Source organism: Siniperca chuatsi, linkage group LG20 (genome assembly GCF_020085105.1).
Source record: "Siniperca chuatsi isolate FFG_IHB_CAS linkage group LG20, ASM2008510v1, whole genome shotgun sequence".
Lineage (NCBI taxonomy): Eukaryota > Metazoa > Chordata > Actinopteri > Centrarchiformes > Sinipercidae > Siniperca > Siniperca chuatsi.
The window spans coordinates 9,344,716-9,362,033 of NC_058061.1; the positions used below are offsets into that span (position 1 = coordinate 9,344,716).

The 17,318-nt window shown below is 38.8% G+C and overlaps 3 protein-coding genes across 4 annotated transcripts; all 3 read right to left on the bottom strand.

Annotated features, from left to right (window-relative positions):
• Positions 1 to 1,148: 1,148 nt before the first annotated feature.
• bub3 (BUB3 mitotic checkpoint protein) lies at positions 1,149 to 6,040 on the bottom strand. Of its 2 annotated transcripts, XM_044179115.1 has the most exons (8): positions 5,856 to 6,039; positions 4,805 to 4,999; positions 4,639 to 4,708; positions 4,364 to 4,515; positions 3,627 to 3,785; positions 3,263 to 3,440; positions 2,823 to 3,039; positions 1,149 to 1,612 (listed from the first exon to the last, which is right to left on the bottom strand). In XM_044179115.1, exons 2-8 carry the CDS (start codon positions 4,997 to 4,999, stop codon positions 1,603 to 1,605), a joined length of 981 nt encoding a protein of 326 aa, XP_044035050.1. In that variant the 5' UTR covers positions 5,856 to 6,039; the 3' UTR covers positions 1,149 to 1,602. The 2 variants fall into 2 exon arrangements, with proteins under 2 accessions (XP_044035050.1, XP_044035051.1); XM_044179116.1 differs by lacking the exon at positions 1,149 to 1,612 and having other exon boundaries at positions 2,819 to 3,039; positions 5,856 to 6,040.
• An 854-nt stretch (positions 6,041 to 6,894) lies between these two features.
• hmx3b (H6 family homeobox 3b) lies at positions 6,895 to 9,528 on the bottom strand. Its single transcript, XM_044178014.1, has 2 exons — positions 8,769 to 9,528; positions 6,895 to 8,448 (listed from the first exon to the last, which is right to left on the bottom strand). The coding sequence occupies exons 1-2, from the start codon at positions 9,046 to 9,048 to the stop codon at positions 7,856 to 7,858; spliced, it is 873 nt and encodes a 290-aa protein (XP_044033949.1). The 5' UTR covers positions 9,049 to 9,528; the 3' UTR covers positions 6,895 to 7,855.
• A 2,738-nt stretch (positions 9,529 to 12,266) lies between these two features.
• On the bottom strand, positions 12,267 to 17,244 carry acadsb (acyl-CoA dehydrogenase short/branched chain). The gene is made up of 11 exons (XM_044178007.1): positions 16,994 to 17,244; positions 16,544 to 16,706; positions 16,362 to 16,462; positions 16,051 to 16,257; positions 15,683 to 15,853; positions 14,615 to 14,740; positions 14,435 to 14,527; positions 14,225 to 14,314; positions 13,987 to 14,124; positions 13,489 to 13,588; positions 12,267 to 13,015 (listed from the first exon to the last, which is right to left on the bottom strand). Exons 1-11 carry the CDS (start codon positions 17,024 to 17,026, stop codon positions 12,939 to 12,941), a joined length of 1,299 nt encoding a protein of 432 aa, XP_044033942.1. The 5' UTR covers positions 17,027 to 17,244; the 3' UTR covers positions 12,267 to 12,938.
• Positions 17,245 to 17,318: the final 74 nt, after the last annotated feature.

The following is a 17,318-nucleotide window of genomic DNA, read 5'->3' on the forward strand; positions in this document are numbered from 1 at the left end:
CAAGAAAACCTCAACAGTTTTAATGCACACTCAAAGAACTCAATTTTCCAATTTAGCGGAAGCCAAAGAGTACAGGAAACAAGGTAATTTGCTGTACCCCCAACAACAAACCCCCAGCCATTCTGTCTGCTTCATAGACAGTAATTATGTCCTAAAATGTATGCAATTTCATTTTATGCTGCAGTCACAATCCAACATCAAAGATGGACTCATTATCAACAATCATGGGAATTAGTTACATCATTTAACCGATCCGAACTAATCATTTCCAGGATACCGCAGAGGCAGATAGAGCCATTAGAAAAAAATTGGTGCTCTTAAATAGAATAATTGACATCTATATCTTCTCTGCTGCTTTGGCTGAAGGGCTTCAGAAATTGCATTAGTTGCAATTGAAAATCTGAACTGAGGGAAAAAGACACCACTTAGACATTTGCAGGGCACTGCTCTATGTTCACTGTTCCCATTCATATAATGCTGAATACTGCATTAAAAAGGTCTGCGTTGCATCTGACTGTCACCAGTGTAACAACTTGTAAAACAGCAGCAGATAAATACTGCGATAATGATGAAAAAAGTATTAGCCCACTGAAACATTTCTATCATCCTTTATCTTCTATATTAATAAAATTAGTTGAATGCATTGAACTTTCATGATACGATATTCTTTCTCTGTATATATTTCTCGATGAACGAGTTAAGAACAATCCCACCGCGCAGTGAAATCATAAAAGACCGATAGAGTGTGCTTCCACCCCGATGAACCTGAATTTACCACTCAGGGTACTCAACTGATAATGCACCATTAAAAATAAGATAAATCCAAAAATTAGCCTCATGATCGTTTTATTTTAGCGTTAACACCCCCCCCCGACAGATGCAGCCAGGTCATCCAGTTTAGTGGTTTTCTCCCAATTTTCCCCAACAATAAAGCAGGATCTGGTTTAGGCCGCAGACCTCTGATGTCTATCAGCACAAGTCACTGTCTGGGGGCAAGTGGAGCCCTCGGCAAGACGAGTGGATCATCGCTTTCCCTCAACACATCAACAAGAGAACAGCCTCTCCTGCCCTGACACATTCCTCAGGTTTTCTTTCGCAGGTAGGACATGTGACAGAAGGTAAAGTATGAACTGACATTATGCTGTTGGTCAAAATTGTAGATAGATTTTTTTATTATGCTGCAAGTGTCAAACTCATATCAGTGTTAAAAGACTGATCTAAGGACAGCTTCAGTGACATTTTAAATGTAACTCCATCTTAAGCGTCAACAGAAATTATAAAATCAACCATTCATGTATGATGACTTCAAAATGATCAAGCAAGAACTGTCAGAAGGTATATATAAAACCAACTTTAGTCAAGAAAAACAATAATTGGTTGTCACAACATACACGACACACTGACATATTTAACAAGAGCCAGAAAAGAGAAGAGGCAACACTACTTACAAGAAAGAAAAACTGTTGTATTGGAATAGAAAGAAATGACAGAAAACAATAAAGAAATGACAGGAAACAATATGGTAATAGTACACTGGATGCCAGCAGATAACCCAAGTGTGATAAAGGCTTCATACGCAGAGGAAACCATTCCAAGGCAGACTTAGGTTGACCTGTGCACCAAAAACAGAAGAGAACAGATTCAATCAACTCAGGAGCAATCACTGAACCAGTGCATGGAGACAAGCGATATCCCAATCATTAAATACTGTTTCATAGTAATATTTCTGTTTGAGGTTCAACACAGTCTAAGCAAAACCACCCATCCTTGTGACAAACACTACTTTCTGGGTTTAACTAAACTGCTTATTCTATGAATGAAGGCCAAACGTTTGTTAACACTGTGTGTAGTTTATGCAGGTGGAGAGAAGTGGCTATATGTAAAAACTGAACTAAAAACAAAGTTTAGCAGATTCTGTAAACTCCCTGAACTACCTAGCAACTATTTGTGACGTAACGAAACAAAGATCTTCTAATATAGATCTGTTCATTACACTTGGATCAACAACAGGAAGAAGTAATTTACTCTAAAGTCACAATTGTGTGACAAAGTGGAAGGATTTTGTACTTACATTACAATAAATACATTTTGAATGTAATATTATAGCTTCTAGTCAAACATTGATTTATCAATGCCACTTGTCGTTCAAATGGAAGTCAGTACACACTTGATGCATGAATATTACTGCAGATATCTGCTAATTGAGATTATAGTTATTAATCACAGTGTGTCTATATATTGTTTGCCTTATGTGATAGTAAACATATCTTTTGGGTTTGTAATATTTACTACAGGGCTTTAGAGGTCAAGTTGTGCAACACCTGCAGTGCCCAGAAAAATACAAACAGAATATAAATTAAACAAAGTGGTCTTCTATTAGTTACTGTGGATTTGCTATTTTGTTTACCCTTACTGATATACATGGACAACCAAAGTATTAAACACATTTCAATATAGTACAAGCCAATACAACAAACAGCCTAAAAAATGAGTGTCAAATAAAGAGGGAAAAGGCTGTTTCTAATTTCACAAAGTTAGTATTTATTCCAGGGCTATTGTTGTGGATTGCATTACAATGTACAGCAGGTCCCTATTTGTCTGGTCACTGAGTGTATATTTATGACAGCATAGACACAAACTGGTGGGAGGATTTTCAAGTTTTTATCTGTATCTTTCACCTGTCGGATATTGAAAAGTGGACGGATAGAGATACAGATCAGCATATGCTGCAGCTGGACGTGCTCTTTGTAAATGCAAGTGCTCACAGATTCAGTGAGTAGCCAACTGTCATACTGAGGACACAAGAGGTGAGGAAGACTCACTTGGGCTTGGTCTCAGCATCTGTGACTTGGCGGATAAAGATGGCGTCCTCTGGGTGGCTGATGTCGCCCCTCTCGTGCATGTAGGAGGAGGCGATTGCAAGCATGGTGCCATCGTTATTGAAGGCCAGCGAGGCGATGCTGGTCGGGTACCTGTGGAACTGACACAGGCGCTTCTTGTTGAACGGGTCCCAGATGTTCACAAAGCCGTCTGAGCCACCTGGTGGAAGGAGGATCAAGGTCAACCTCAAAAGATTTAGGCCGTGTTACTGCTAAGATATGGATCTATAATAACTGCGTGCCTCATGCAACCTTGGCAGCTCAGTGCTAAAGGTCAGAAGAAAATGTATGAGCTTTATAAAAACAAATCGCCCCATTACAGAAACAAACTAAATGTAGGAAGAAACAAATGCTTGCTCAAGTACTATTCTAGCCAATCATACCTGTGGCAAAGGTGTTATGAACACTGTGAAATGAGATGGCATTGACAGGGTAAACATGCTCAATTCCATCCTCCTTCAGCCTGTGGCACTTGAAGGCGTACTTCTTCTTCTGAACCTCCTGGCTCGGGTCCAGGTACTCCACAGCTACACGTCCCTCGATTGAACTCAAGACGTAGCCCTGGAGCCGAGACAGAAAAGTCTGAAGTTACAATCCAACTTCTTCACATTAATACCAGAATCTGTATCTGTAACATGACGCTCTATTAAGAGTAAATTATCTGTCAAGTTTAACTGTTGTCTATATCTTTCATTAGTACTGTGAACACTTTAATTAATAAAAAGTTGATTCAACTTCAAAGTGTACCTGTTTGTTGGGGAAGGCTCTAATGCAGCGAGTCTGATACTTGAGACTGGACTCTCTTCTTTGCTGTACGTAGCCCATGTTCCTCAAATCCCACACCAGGACTCGTCTTCCAGCTGTGCCAACGATCAGTCTATCTCCAGCCACAGAGAGGGTATACACCTTCCACAAAGACGGCAAGTATGAGACAAGAAGACACAACACTAGCAATGCCAAAAGTCTTAGTTGATACCTACACAAACACATGCAACAATGAATCAGTCACAATGACGTAACACCTTCTTCGACAATGTAATATACAGCTATTTGACAGTAAATGAACAAAATTACAAGGTCTTAATTTTCTTATATATTTAGGCCAAAATCTAATTTAATTAAAAGGTAGTTTCTGGAAAACGGTGCATCTTTAATGTCTACCTCTTTATGCACCAGTGGTGCATAAAATTCCATAATATAGGCAAAAAAGTCTTACTGGTTTGTACTTTTGAATTACTGTTGCACATGTTATGTCCTTCCCAAACATCTTGTTTCTTTGAGAAATGCATCAAATTAACAAGGAATCTAAAAATGCCCTGTCATTACGACTTTAATATCGTCCCATTTAGGTTTAGAATTAGGTTTAAATTAAACCTGAGAAGCTAGCAGGATGTAGGTTGTTTAGATGTTTCTGCAAGAACAAAGCTCATAAAATCGTCCACACATTTACTCAACTGTCATACTATACTGTGTATTTGCGCTACCTTTTCAGGCTGAGTAAAGGTGCCAGCATTGCAGGGTGTCCTTGGGTCCCACAGCCGAACTGATCTGTCCCAACTACCAGTTACCATGACATTCACCTCTGGGCAGTATTCCACACAACGAATGGGGGCATCGTGTGTTCCAACTATTGTATCTGTTTAAGGAACAGCAGCATAAATAAAACACATACAGAAAATTTATGTCAGTTATGAAGATCTGCAACCGGTTTAGGTGATACTGCCTTAAATCTTTTATTAGTACTAAGTTTGTGACATACCTTGGTCTGTGTTCAAATCATGAGTTTTTAATTGTGAATCTAAACCTCCACTCCAAGAATGTGTTGGGTCCTGCAAGTGAAAGGGCAATGTTAACGGTATGCACCAAACGTCTATAAGGAATATTGCAATAAGGAACCTACACAAATATAATCATCTGTGACCCACATAAAAAGCACAGTCAAGAACTGGAGCTGTGTGCTGGTACTTCATCCGCATGGTGTTGCTTCCGACATCATAGAGACGGACAGTGCAGTCCCAGGAGGAAACCAGCAGGAACTGGGTTGTGCTGGGGCTGAACTTGACAGCAGAGATACTGTCCTCTGGGCCCTGGTTCAACTTGTACTCGTTTGAGCCTGTCATCTGCAAAATAGATAAATATATATCATAAAGTCTGAAATTGAGACTACACGAAGCTCCAAGTTGACTTTAATGAAACCTAACTGATACATAAATTCTATGTTTAAATATAACAAAACAGATACATTACATTAAACTCCTACAGGTGGTGTTATTGTGTTCACCAGATGAGCTGAAACTAAATCACTGCTGCCACAGACAAACCAAATTGGTGTCTCAAGTTCAGGATTCTTGACTGCTAATTGTAAATGAACCTTCAAATACTTGGACATTTCTAATGTTAGATTAAAAACACAACATACAGATTAGTTATTATAAAAGGTTTGCTTTGAAGTAAAGCAAAGCAAAAGCCAGTTGTTTTATGTTTTGAATAGCAACAACAGGTAGCTCCTGGTGGCTCTAAATTGAGAAAAATATGCACTTGCACTACAGCATTAGCTAGATCACTTCATTGAGTTAACTGAGATCACTCCTTTCTGATTCCTAAATCAATACGGACAATATCACTGGGGTTGATCACCACTGGGAGTGAGCTAACTTACTGGCGGATCAATGGCTCTCCTGCTTGTTGTTAGCCTAGCTCAGTGACAGTGGTTGTGGATTTAGCTAACTAGCCGCACCGAGTACTTAGCTTGCAAACATTCAAGCTAAATAACATGGTTTTCTGTTGCGAGAGCTGGTGAAATATTAACTTTACTTTGTGAGTCTTCGATCGCATTTGTTCTTCTGTCACAAAAACATTAATTGTTTCGTTACATCCAGCAATTACAGCAAGCCCACTTCTACTGCCACCGGCGTTTGCTAACGCTATAGCTAGTAACGACAAAGATAACGTAATAAGCCGTTTCACTTTACTTACCGCTTCAGTTTGGTGTCGTTCAGACGCGACTGATTATTTTATTTAACGAGACAAACTATTATGCCTTAGTTTACAATAAAAACGAAAATATATAACGTGGGAATGCTATAAAGCAATGTGGCTGCGTGAAGCTAGCTCTCTTGCAAATGGTGCCGATGCTACTGATTGGTTGAGAAGAATGTTCAAATTCCCGCTTGCGCTGTGATTGGTTTATTTAACCTCGCGGATATTTCCGTTGTCTCAGCAAAGATCACATGATATGGGACTGCTCTCTCTCTCTCTCTCTCTCTCTCTCTCTCTCTCTCTCTCTCTCTCTCTCTCTCTCTCTGAGTATGAGTAATTGTGTGACTTTCACTTTTAAATGTAAATTTCATAAAAAAAACAATATAATGCACCATAGCAAAAACAGTAAATTAGCCTACAGTGTAATTAGAGTTGCCTACTACAAACGATGAGAATCTTACAATAGGGATATTAAAGTGATTTTTCATCAGGTCGACTGGTTGAGTTAGTTGTATATCCGTGTATGATATACTGTATCTCTCTGTAGCCTTCCTTCATATTCTTTTTTGTGGTTTGAGGAGAACTTTGCCCAAATAGGTCTAGCCAAATAGAATAACATTCTCTTATAGACCAACAGGTCATAGACTAGTCCTCTTCTCAGACGCCAACAACAAAGAAAAATAACTCTGCCTCAGTATACAGCCTTAACATAACATCAATAGAAATTTGTGAAAAATGAATGACTGACTCCTAGACTAATCCCTTGAATGTGCCTTTTAATTGTGGCCATCTTAATCTAGTGTTTGTGTGAGATAGCCTATTGTTATCTGCACAATTATTGGTTAGACTATTTAAGAAATTTAAGAATAAATAACAAATGATGTAGCAAAACAATAGCTCTACAGCAAGAGATCAAAGTGTTAGCTTGTAATAGTTTGTAGTCCTAAAAACGTGGTTCCTTAAATACTGTGCGCTCCAAATTTCTCATATCATCAGATTCAGAAAGATGGCCATCATTAATTCGCTGTTAAAATGATCCAATTTTAGGTTTTTATTTTGGAGAGCACCATAATCACTGTAGACCTTCAATGTGCCTTAATGCCTCGTTTTAATAGCCTACGTAATTTTTAAATCACTCCATACACACACATGTTTGAAAACCAAGATCTTCACGACATGACTTAAATGAATGATTCTTTTTTCATGTACATCACAATTATATTAAGGATAGATACATTTCTTATTGGAACGAAATCTTTACTGAGTGTAAGACCATATAATATACATGAACAATATCAGAGAAAAACCATACACAAAAACAGAGGCTATTTTTGTCTCTTTCATGGCTTTAAAATTACCAGCAAAACATTGCGTCATAAAAAACAATTACCTATCACCTGCAGTTTTTCGGGGATTTTTTTTTAAGGATCACATGATTGTCTTCACTATTACAAAGAGAAAAAAGGTCATTTGTTTTTTGTAAAAGTGAACTATAGGTGACAAAGGCTGGTAGCCTAATGTGAAGCAAACAGTAGGCCTATTGCACAATATTGGAAAATATCAAAATATTAAATTCCACATTTTTTTGCTACAAACATTGACACAAATCTCTGTAAAATAGCCTACATATGGACAGTCAACCCTGTTTAAAACAAGTTCTTTTTTTTCAAATTGAATACATTAAAATATATTCACCCACTTCTGAGCATGTAGCAATTTCACCAATAATAGGCTACTAATAATAATAATAATAATAATAATTTTAGAATGTCCCTCCTGTAACACCAGTTGGATCCATATAGGGAATATGCGCTTCAGCAGGATAAAGGATGATTACATATAATAGTAATAGCCTTATAACAATAATAATAATAATAATAATAACATGACCTATCATTCTGTCCGTTGAATCTACAAAATGTACAAAATGTTATTTTTTTTCAATGAAGGTCACTCTCATTTAAAAACATATGTACAGCGCATAATCACAGTCAGTGTTAAACAGGCCTCAGCAGTGGGACCGGGTGGGAATAGTACATGTGGTGGGGAAAAGCCAGGACTGACTGGCTGCCCGGTGAGTTTGCTGCGGGGCCCCCGGCCGTTTCTGTGGCTCCGTTCTCGTGGTAAAGTATGGGAACCCGCACAATCCTCTGCGCCGCAGCATGGCTCAGGTTGGCCGCCTCCAGCTCCGCGGCCAGCTGCCTTTTCCACTTATTCCTTCGGTTCTGAAACCAGATTTTCACCTGCGTCTCTGTCAGGTGCAGAGACGCGGCCAGGCCTGCCCTCTCCGAGCTGCTCAGGTAGCGCTTTATGTCGAAGGTTGACTCCAGCTGGAAGACCTGACTCCTGGAAAACACCGTGCGCGTCTTCTTCTTCCGACAGGGCTTCCTCTCGGAGTCCAACTCGTCCGTTTTTCTTCTCCAGTCGTCCTCCTGGTCTATTTCTTTCTTTGGCTCTTCCGAGTCACTTTCATCCAGCGCGATATCGTCGTCGGCGCTTTCCTCTTTGGCATCTTGGTCACTTTTTTGGAGATCCGGGGAGCGCCTGTCCGGCGCCGACGATGCTTCACTCAGGTTGGCCTTCTCAGACCCTGCAGGAAAAAAATACAGTATTCAAATTTGATCCTCTAAGCCATTAAACGTGTGATCTGCAATGGCAATCGCCTGCATTTTAATTATTCTAGACATTCAGTTTATTGGTGGAATATGTGTTTGTCTTTTCTTTAAAATATTGATATTTAATAAAGAGTTTAGGGACATAATATACATAGGCTATATTTTAAATCCTAACTTACTCATATGGTATCCCTTCGTGATTCATGCCTTTTTCTGTAAAATTGATCTTAATAATCGGATTTTTCCAGACCAAAACATTACATTGCATCTGCAGAGTTAAAGTTATAACGTTTACCTCCAATCCTCAGATGAGTCCCGAGCGTGTATGGGTACCACCAGGTGGACGCTCTCTCCAGATACTGCGCTGATAGTCCAATTCTCTGTGTGGGCAACTCAAATCGAGGAAAAGACAAGTCACCGAGCCGAGAGAAGAAGCTGCCCTCAAACACTCCTTTGGTCGAGCCGAGGAGGCTTTTCGGCTTTGTGGGTTTGTCTTCAATGTTCAGCAGGTTCTTTATTGAGAACGGCGATTCTTTTGCGGGTTGGCGAGTCTCCTGCGCCTCAGAGTCTGCCATCACCGTTTACTGTCCGATGTGGTTAACCATTAAAACTTATCAAGGGATAAAAACACCTGAAAATGATTGTCTTGTTTTACAGTCTATGTTAAAATCATACGAGAGAGAGAGAGAGAGAGAGAGAGAAAACAGGAAGTCGAGATCCTGAGGATGATAAGAGTGAGAGCGCAGAGATCACTGCGTCAAACTTGCGCTGGATTGTAATGATGAAATAAAGAATGTCATCCGAGTTAAAACACGCTCGGTCTCTGCTATTGGGCAGGTACAATAGCAAATGGGATTTGAGATGAAACCGCGAGGGGCTGTGACGAGTATAGACTCCAAAGAAAAAGGCCGCGCAAGCGTTTTGCCTCCGGGCTCAACAGTACGCACCCACTTATCATCCAATTAGATTAAAGAGGGACATGTCTCGGGGGTTTTGGGGGCGTGCACGAGCCGCAATCACCTGTCAGTAAATTGAATAAACGGTCCACGGATTCTCACACCTCAACATCGAGCTGTAAGCACCTTGGCCTTGGCACAAATATTACGCAAATTACGCATATTTTACGCACTAATGTAAGCCACAAACATAAAGCAATAATAAAAATTATGAGACTTCAACTTAAAAAGTAATATTGTATTTATTTTTTACAGCACAAGAAATACAGATTACTATAGAAGCTGATTGTTGAACACTGTGACCTGCTGAGGATCAACCTGTCATTCATTTATTGTATCAAATATTTAAATATGTGTTCCACCTGTGTGCAACAGGAAAGCAATACACACTGTGCATTTCTCTTGGACCTCATTGACTTCAGTGTAATTTCATTTGTCAGGAAGGGCTGCAGGCAGACATCAAATTGAATGCTTACCATTGTGATAAAGGCGTTTCAAATCAGCTTTGTACAAAAGCCTGCAAACCCACAGGGGCAGCAGGTGATCTAATGCACAAAGATGACACAGTCTTGTGTCTGTCACATATTACAATAATATCGGTGCTTGGATGCAGCCAATTATATTTGTATGTGTAATGAGACATTCATATGATCAAGTGATCAGATAGCAGAAGATAAAGACACAAAATGAACAGTAGGGAGACTGAATTCACATTTGTATGCCGTTAAACAGCTTTTCTCTTACGAATGAAGGAACTATGTATGCCTGAGACTTTACCAGGGAAATGTATGTTGAATCCTGGATTTTTGAATAGAACAACTGGCCTCTGGCATGTGCTTTGAAATAAGACATAACGCATATGTCACTTAGAAAATCCTAAAGCAAACACAGAAAAATGTATGTCACTCTGGGCCAGTGATGAAAAAGGACCTCATTTCTGTACACAGCTTGTGGATATAGATGTTTTTGTGTTTATCTGTGAGGTCATATTTGGCTTAGACTTATTAGTATATATGGCAGAACATGAAAAAAAATGTACAAAAATGCAAAATGGGATGCATTTAAGAGTCATCACTTAAACCAAACTTGAAGCAGATGCAGAAAACTAATCAAATAAATTGAATTTGCACAACCTACAAACATGCAGCCTGTCCTTTCAGCTCATGGAGCGCTCTCCAGCTCTAAAGGACAACACTGTGTTTTGTGAAAAGCTACTTGAATCCCTGCATAATTAGAGGTCTCATAGCTGTGTTAAAGATGGGGGCGGAGAAAGAGGCTAGTTGAGCTGCCTTTGCCAATGCAAAGTGAAAAGCAGATAGCTGTGTTTTCATCAGATTATGTTCATTAAACAGGGGCTTGCACAATAGACAGAACAAATCAGAGTGGATCAGAGGGGAAAACAAAGTACACTCAATCAATGATGCAAACGCAGACCTGTTTCCCCTTTTCAATTTCATCGTTTTAGTGATTTTGGAAATGTCTGGGCAAACATGGAGCTGATCTTATTAGTAACATTTTGTTCTCTGTCTGTCATGTTCACTCCAAAGTGATACGAAAGCACCAACATTATCCTCAGGTTAATCAGATTCAGGGCAAGGTTAGAATAGTATAGAGGTTACATCACACATAATAGACTCTACTCATGTCAGATTATGTGTCAGTGAAGACCCAAGCCTAAATTCTACATTACATTTTGTCTTTAATAGATCTATGGAATAGCACTGGAATACAAATAGTTAGGCTTCTTTAACAGGATATGATGGTGATGAAAAGATTGTTGGTCATTCTGTCTGATACACATCTCAGAAACATACAAATAACACCAAATCGTCATTAGGACAGGGGATATTTCATCTGAATCTAATTTCTTATGTGGATATCTCAAAATAGCATAAATAAATTAATCTGTAAATAAAATCTTATGATCGCAATACAAAATTGTATAGGTAATTCTCTTTCATGACAGAAAACAGAATTAGCTCAGACAACATTTTGGTTTTTTGTACTATATTTAGTAAGTGGGATGAGAAAATTAAAATGGGACATTTTTAGCTACTGTTGGAGAATATTTATATTTAAATATAATATTTGTCTGTTTTTCTTTTATAGCATATAAAACATATACCATTCTACTTTTTCTCTGCTCTTTTCTCTGTGTAAGGTGTTAGATACATAGTTTTCGGGGAACCAAAGAGAAGAGAGAGCTTTCTTATTTGCCTTTAAAATAAAGTTTAATCAATGTAATGAAATATGACATATTTGTGTCCGATTAGAGTGTATGAAAACGTTATCTATTAACTCCATGGGAATCTGAACATCTACATATTTGGCACTGCCAATCTCTACCATTGTTTTGAATCTGAGTTTTTCCATCCCTGTTAATAAATATTAAATACTGTGACTGATTTCTGGCTTTCTATTTGTTAAATAGACACCTTACAAGACACACTTTCATTTTTACAAGCGGTCATCATGGTAATGGATATTATTGGTCTGTATACTTGGACACAGCATGTCCGTGTTGTGTAAAATAGACCTCATTTTACACAGCACATGTAGGCCATGGAAATGTAATCAATCTCACCTGAAAAATTATCAGTGAGTCAATTATGCAAGGCAGCCTCTTCTCATCTGAAGCACCAGCATAATTAAATTGATATAAAATATCATTAGAGGTGACAGGCTGTTAAAAGACGTGGTAATTGACTGCTCTTTCACTGAGAAGCTGCCTCAACTCAGACTTCTGCTGTCATTCTGGAGAATGCTGCCATCCAGTGACAGCACTTGGTATTAATCTGCAAACAGGTGATGCCTCAAATCACACCAAAGTAAGATGGTTGATTTCACTACAGAAACTTCACATTTATTAATATTGCTTGTTGTTGACAGATCACTCTTTATAGATAATGTCTTGATATGATGTGAAATCACATCCTCATTTCCCCAACAAGGAGCTGTAGAGTATTTATGGAACACAGATTTTAAGTTATTGATCTCAATCACAGCAGACCTTCTGAAGGCACTGAAATATTCAAAGAAAATCCCAATCAATATATTTCAAAAAGATACTCATATTGCAACATATGGATCACTTACGTTATTCTGACATGATTTATCACCATATCTCAATAAGCAGAAGAAGACAAATATGGAGAAGAGGGAAGTGGTAGAGCTCTAAATATGACAAACTTATTCCTAGACATTTGGAAAAGTCTGATAGAAACTAAATGAAAAATTAATTAATTATCATTACACCAGAGCAACTTTAACCATAAAGCTGGGGAAATGTAACCACAACATCAGTAACATCAGTAGTGGGAACTACTTAACAAGAGTAAAAGTTGGTAATATTGAGGATAAACATCTGAAACTGCAACAAAACTCTAGAAACACGAAAGCAGATCTACAGCAATGCATTGCTGCTACAATAATCCCACCAAAGTCATTTGAAGAAAAGAGTATGGAGTGTAATAGCAGAGTGCAATCTATCAGGCTCCGATCAGATGGTTTCAGTAGTCATACTCTTTATCAATGAACTTGGCCATAGTGGATAGCTGGACATTTGTCGTGCCCTCATAAATGGTACCTGCACATGGAGACAAAAAGCACTAGAATGAATTCCTGCTGTACAAAACAAGGTCAATTTTGTCGAATTCTACTGCACAGTAAATTAATCTGCAGCTTTCACTATAAAAGGAGACAAGGGGGCTTATTATGCAGCGCACTCTGCTGGTGCTCCAGCTGGAGAACTGGGGGGCCAAAATGGTGGTGATGAAAGGAAAAGTGACATTTTGCCCTGGCAGCTTCCTTGGCTGTGTGTCGGTATAATGGCACTCTGAGGGGTCAGACAGGGGAATTCCTGCAGAGTCCGATTACAGCCACTGCTATCAGCACTGCTCTCCGCCTCACTCTGGTCCAATCACAAACAGCTACACCTGACCTTCCTTCCATGAATTGTGTCCTTTCCACGCTGTAACCTCAGTCGCAGTTACCTAAACCGCCTCTAATCTAAACAACAATATAACAAACACAAGTCAACACTTGTCCAGTCACGCTCACCAATTTTACAGTCTCTGTAGTATTTCTCTATGGGGTAGTCTTTGGTGAAGCCTACCCCTCCCATCCATTCAATGCATTTAGATGTGGTTAGGGTTGCAACCTGAGGAAGGCAAAGCATAACAGTTATTATAATAACTTTAACTCAACCAGAAAGATGCTTCACTGAGACTGAAAATATCTTTTTTTTTTTTTTAACAGGAGTTTCCTGGCCAAAAGATATAACACAAACACACACTCATAAATTCAATAAATTAAGATGAGAGTAATCAAGGGTTAACAACACAGATGAGATCACAGAGATAATGCAAAATTGATAAAACAGCCAAGTACTATTACAAGGAAAAAAAATCATTGAAAGCACATAAAATTCAATTATAAAAACATAAATCAAGATAACCCTGATGATCACACTATATCCTAGAAATACACATAAACAGTTCCAAACCCTCAGTAACACCATCCTTTTTTTAACTGTAGTCAGTGAAGGAGGAAGCTCACCTCTGCAGTGAAGTATTTAGCCATGCAGGCCTCCTTAATGAATGGTCTCCCAGCTTCCCTCATACGAGCAGCGTTGTATGTCAGCAGCCGACCAGCTTCAATCTGTGTTGCTACGTGGGCTATTTGGTGCTGCATGCCCTGGAATACAGAGTACCATTAAATACACTGGCCTCCAGAATAATGTGAATAATCACAAACATGTTATCTGATGGGAATAGAATCTATTTTGGATCTTTACCTGGAAGTCAAAGATACGTTTTCCAAATTGCACCCTCTGTCTGGTGTAAGGAACAGTGTGGTCAAAGCAACCCTGTGCCAGCCCAAGCATCTGAAACACACAGAGACAAAGTTAGCACATGCAACATTTCCATTTTTACACTTTGTGATGTTAAATTGAGCACATTTAGCTTGTTTTAAATTATTTAAATTAAAATGTCTCATTGTTTACCTGAGCAGCAATTCCAATCCTGCCCTCATTCAACATTCCAATGGCATACTTGTACCCATGACCGATCTGACCCAAAATGTTCTTCTCTGGTATCTACAATGGAGAGCAGAAAGTTAGTAAAAGTCCCAATATGCATTTGTTTCATATTGGTCCGATACAGTACAAGGAGTTTGGTAGTACCTTGACGTTGTCAAAGTTGAGCGGGCAGGTGGAAGAAGCACGCAGACCGAGCTTGTTCTCCTTCTTGCAAATCTCCAGCCCCTCTGTGTCCCGGTCCACGATAAAGCAGGTGATGCCTCTGTATCCCTGTCAATCAAAGGTCACTTTGTCTTTACATTCGTATATTACACATTTCTGTAAAGTATTAAAAGCATCTGTGTCAACAGGGTGTCAGTGGTGGAATGTAACTAAGTATGTAACTAAGTACTGTATTTAAGTACAATTCTGAGCTACTTGTACTTTACTCGACTATTTCCATTTTATGCTATTTTATACTTGTACTCCACTACATTTTGGAGGCAAATATTGTACTTTTTACTCCACTAAATTTATTTGATAACTTTAGTTACTTTGCAGATTTAGATTATTAATTCAAAATATAAAATCAACTAATAAATGATGATGTATTATTATGGATTAAGCTACCACACAGTATATAAAGTCATTCAAATTTGCTCCACCTTTACCAGCTACAACATTAAAGTGACTTACACATTAATGCATAATGTGTACTTTTACTTTTGGTACTTTAAGTATATTTTGATGCTAATACTTTTGTACTTCTATGTGCAGGACTTTTACACTGTAGTATTGCTACTTTTACTTAAGTAAAAAATCTGAATACTTCTTCCACCACTGCAGGGTGTGTAGAAGTAAAATCAGTACAATGAAATGTAATCCAATAAAATTTACCTGTGATAAAAACTACTTTTGAGGAGCTTAAATGTTTAGCTTTTGCTGAGATTGAGTTAGAGAGGTCTTGATTTAACTCTTTGATAGTTTTAGTGTTTATAATTTGTGATGTCACCATTTTGGATTACATATTTATGGTATTCAACAGCTGAACTGCATTTAAACAAATCGGATGTACACTTTATTGCACACCATCTTTGTGATGTAAGATGATGAGATTAGGTATTTCTACATTAAGTTCTTCCTACAGAAATACAATAAATAATTGAGTAAGTTGTGTATAATTTTTTTAGAGGACAACAGGCAACAAGAATAGAAAGATGAGCAGTTACTCACAGCAGAGGGGTCCACGTTGGCCATCACCAGGAAAACACCTGCTTGCTCCGCATTGCTGATCCACATCTTAGATCCATTGATAATGTAATAGTCCTTATGTTTTTCAGCACGTGTCTTCAGAGCAAAGGCATCACTCCCCGACTCTGCTTCAGAGAGGCAGAAGCTTCCAATCTGTGTGACATGACACAGGTATATATTAAATACAGTGCAGAATATATACACCCAGTCAAGAGCTCTACAGTATTACAATTGTTCAGGTTATGTGGTTGGTCATCTAACAACATCTTTTTGTCATAACTGTCTTCATCTTCAGGTTGCAATCTGGAAAGTGTGTTGATGCCACAAACTGAGAATGTCAAATTGCTCACCATGTCAGTTGACAGTCGGCTGAGGTATTGCTCTTTCTGAGCTGGTGTACCCAGTTTGACAAACAGTGTGTTGATCAGTGTGTTCTGGATGTCGCAGAGCACGGCCACAGAGGGGTCCACCTTTGCCAGCTCCTCAATGACCAGAATGGAGGAGAAGAATGTGGAGCCAGTGCCACCATACTCTGGGTCAATCTCAATGCCCATGAGCTGTAAACATTCAAAATCAGAGTGACTGGACAGAAGAAGAAGAATAACCACTGACTTAATTGTAATGACCCATCTGTTAATTCACAATTAAATGAATTACATACACCCTGTTCAAAGAGAGATTTGATCACTTCCTCATCCATGGCAGAATTTTCATCCATCTTTGACACAAGCGGAGCAATGCGCTCTTGTGCATATTTTTTCACTGTCAAACAACAAGACACATGTTTAGTGTTGGTGAGGAATTTATGTCAGTAGGACACATGTTATCAGATTCACAGCTCACCTGCTTCCCTCATCATGCCCTCCTCCTCTGAATATGTTTGAAGTGGAGGAAAGGAGACCACCCCAGCTGCTTGATCTGAAGCCATATCTGGGGAAGGTCTGTTGGACATGCTCCTCCATCCAGCCTGGCATGCACCCCATGGTCGAGAGATCTGTCTGCAAGACTGGAAACAGGACAGACAACAGTGGAAATGTCCATCTGCGTGTTTGGGTAAATGCACAGTTTGAATAAGAGTGCTAGGCAGTCATGTCGGCCATCATTCAACACTAGTTCGTTTGTGCTCTCAAGCTAGCGTTAGCTGTCTTTTAGCTAGTAACGTCACATCAGCAAGAGCAAGTCAGGTTACATATTTCCAGGATAAAGGATTAATACAGTGGAAAACATTAAAATCAGTGCAGAACTCCTGCAAATGTACATAACTATGAACATAGCGTTAATATTCAGTCTCACCTTTGACAAAATCCTGACAAACGGTGCAGCCATGATTTGTTACAAAATGTTTACATGCGATGTTGCCTTCAAGTGCCCCGTCTACGAGTCAGGCACTCTTATTCTTCTTCTTCTTCGTAAAGTTTTATGGCGGTTGGCAATCAACGTTATGGTGCATTACCGCCACCAACTGGAATGGAGTGTGGACTCTATACATTCACTAATGATAAAATAAAATAAAATAAACTGAGAAAAATCAATGAAAAAAACCCAAAAACAAATAAACACGCCAAAGATATCTTCTCTTTACCAAATTTGTTCTCCTAAGATAATGAAACAACAATAG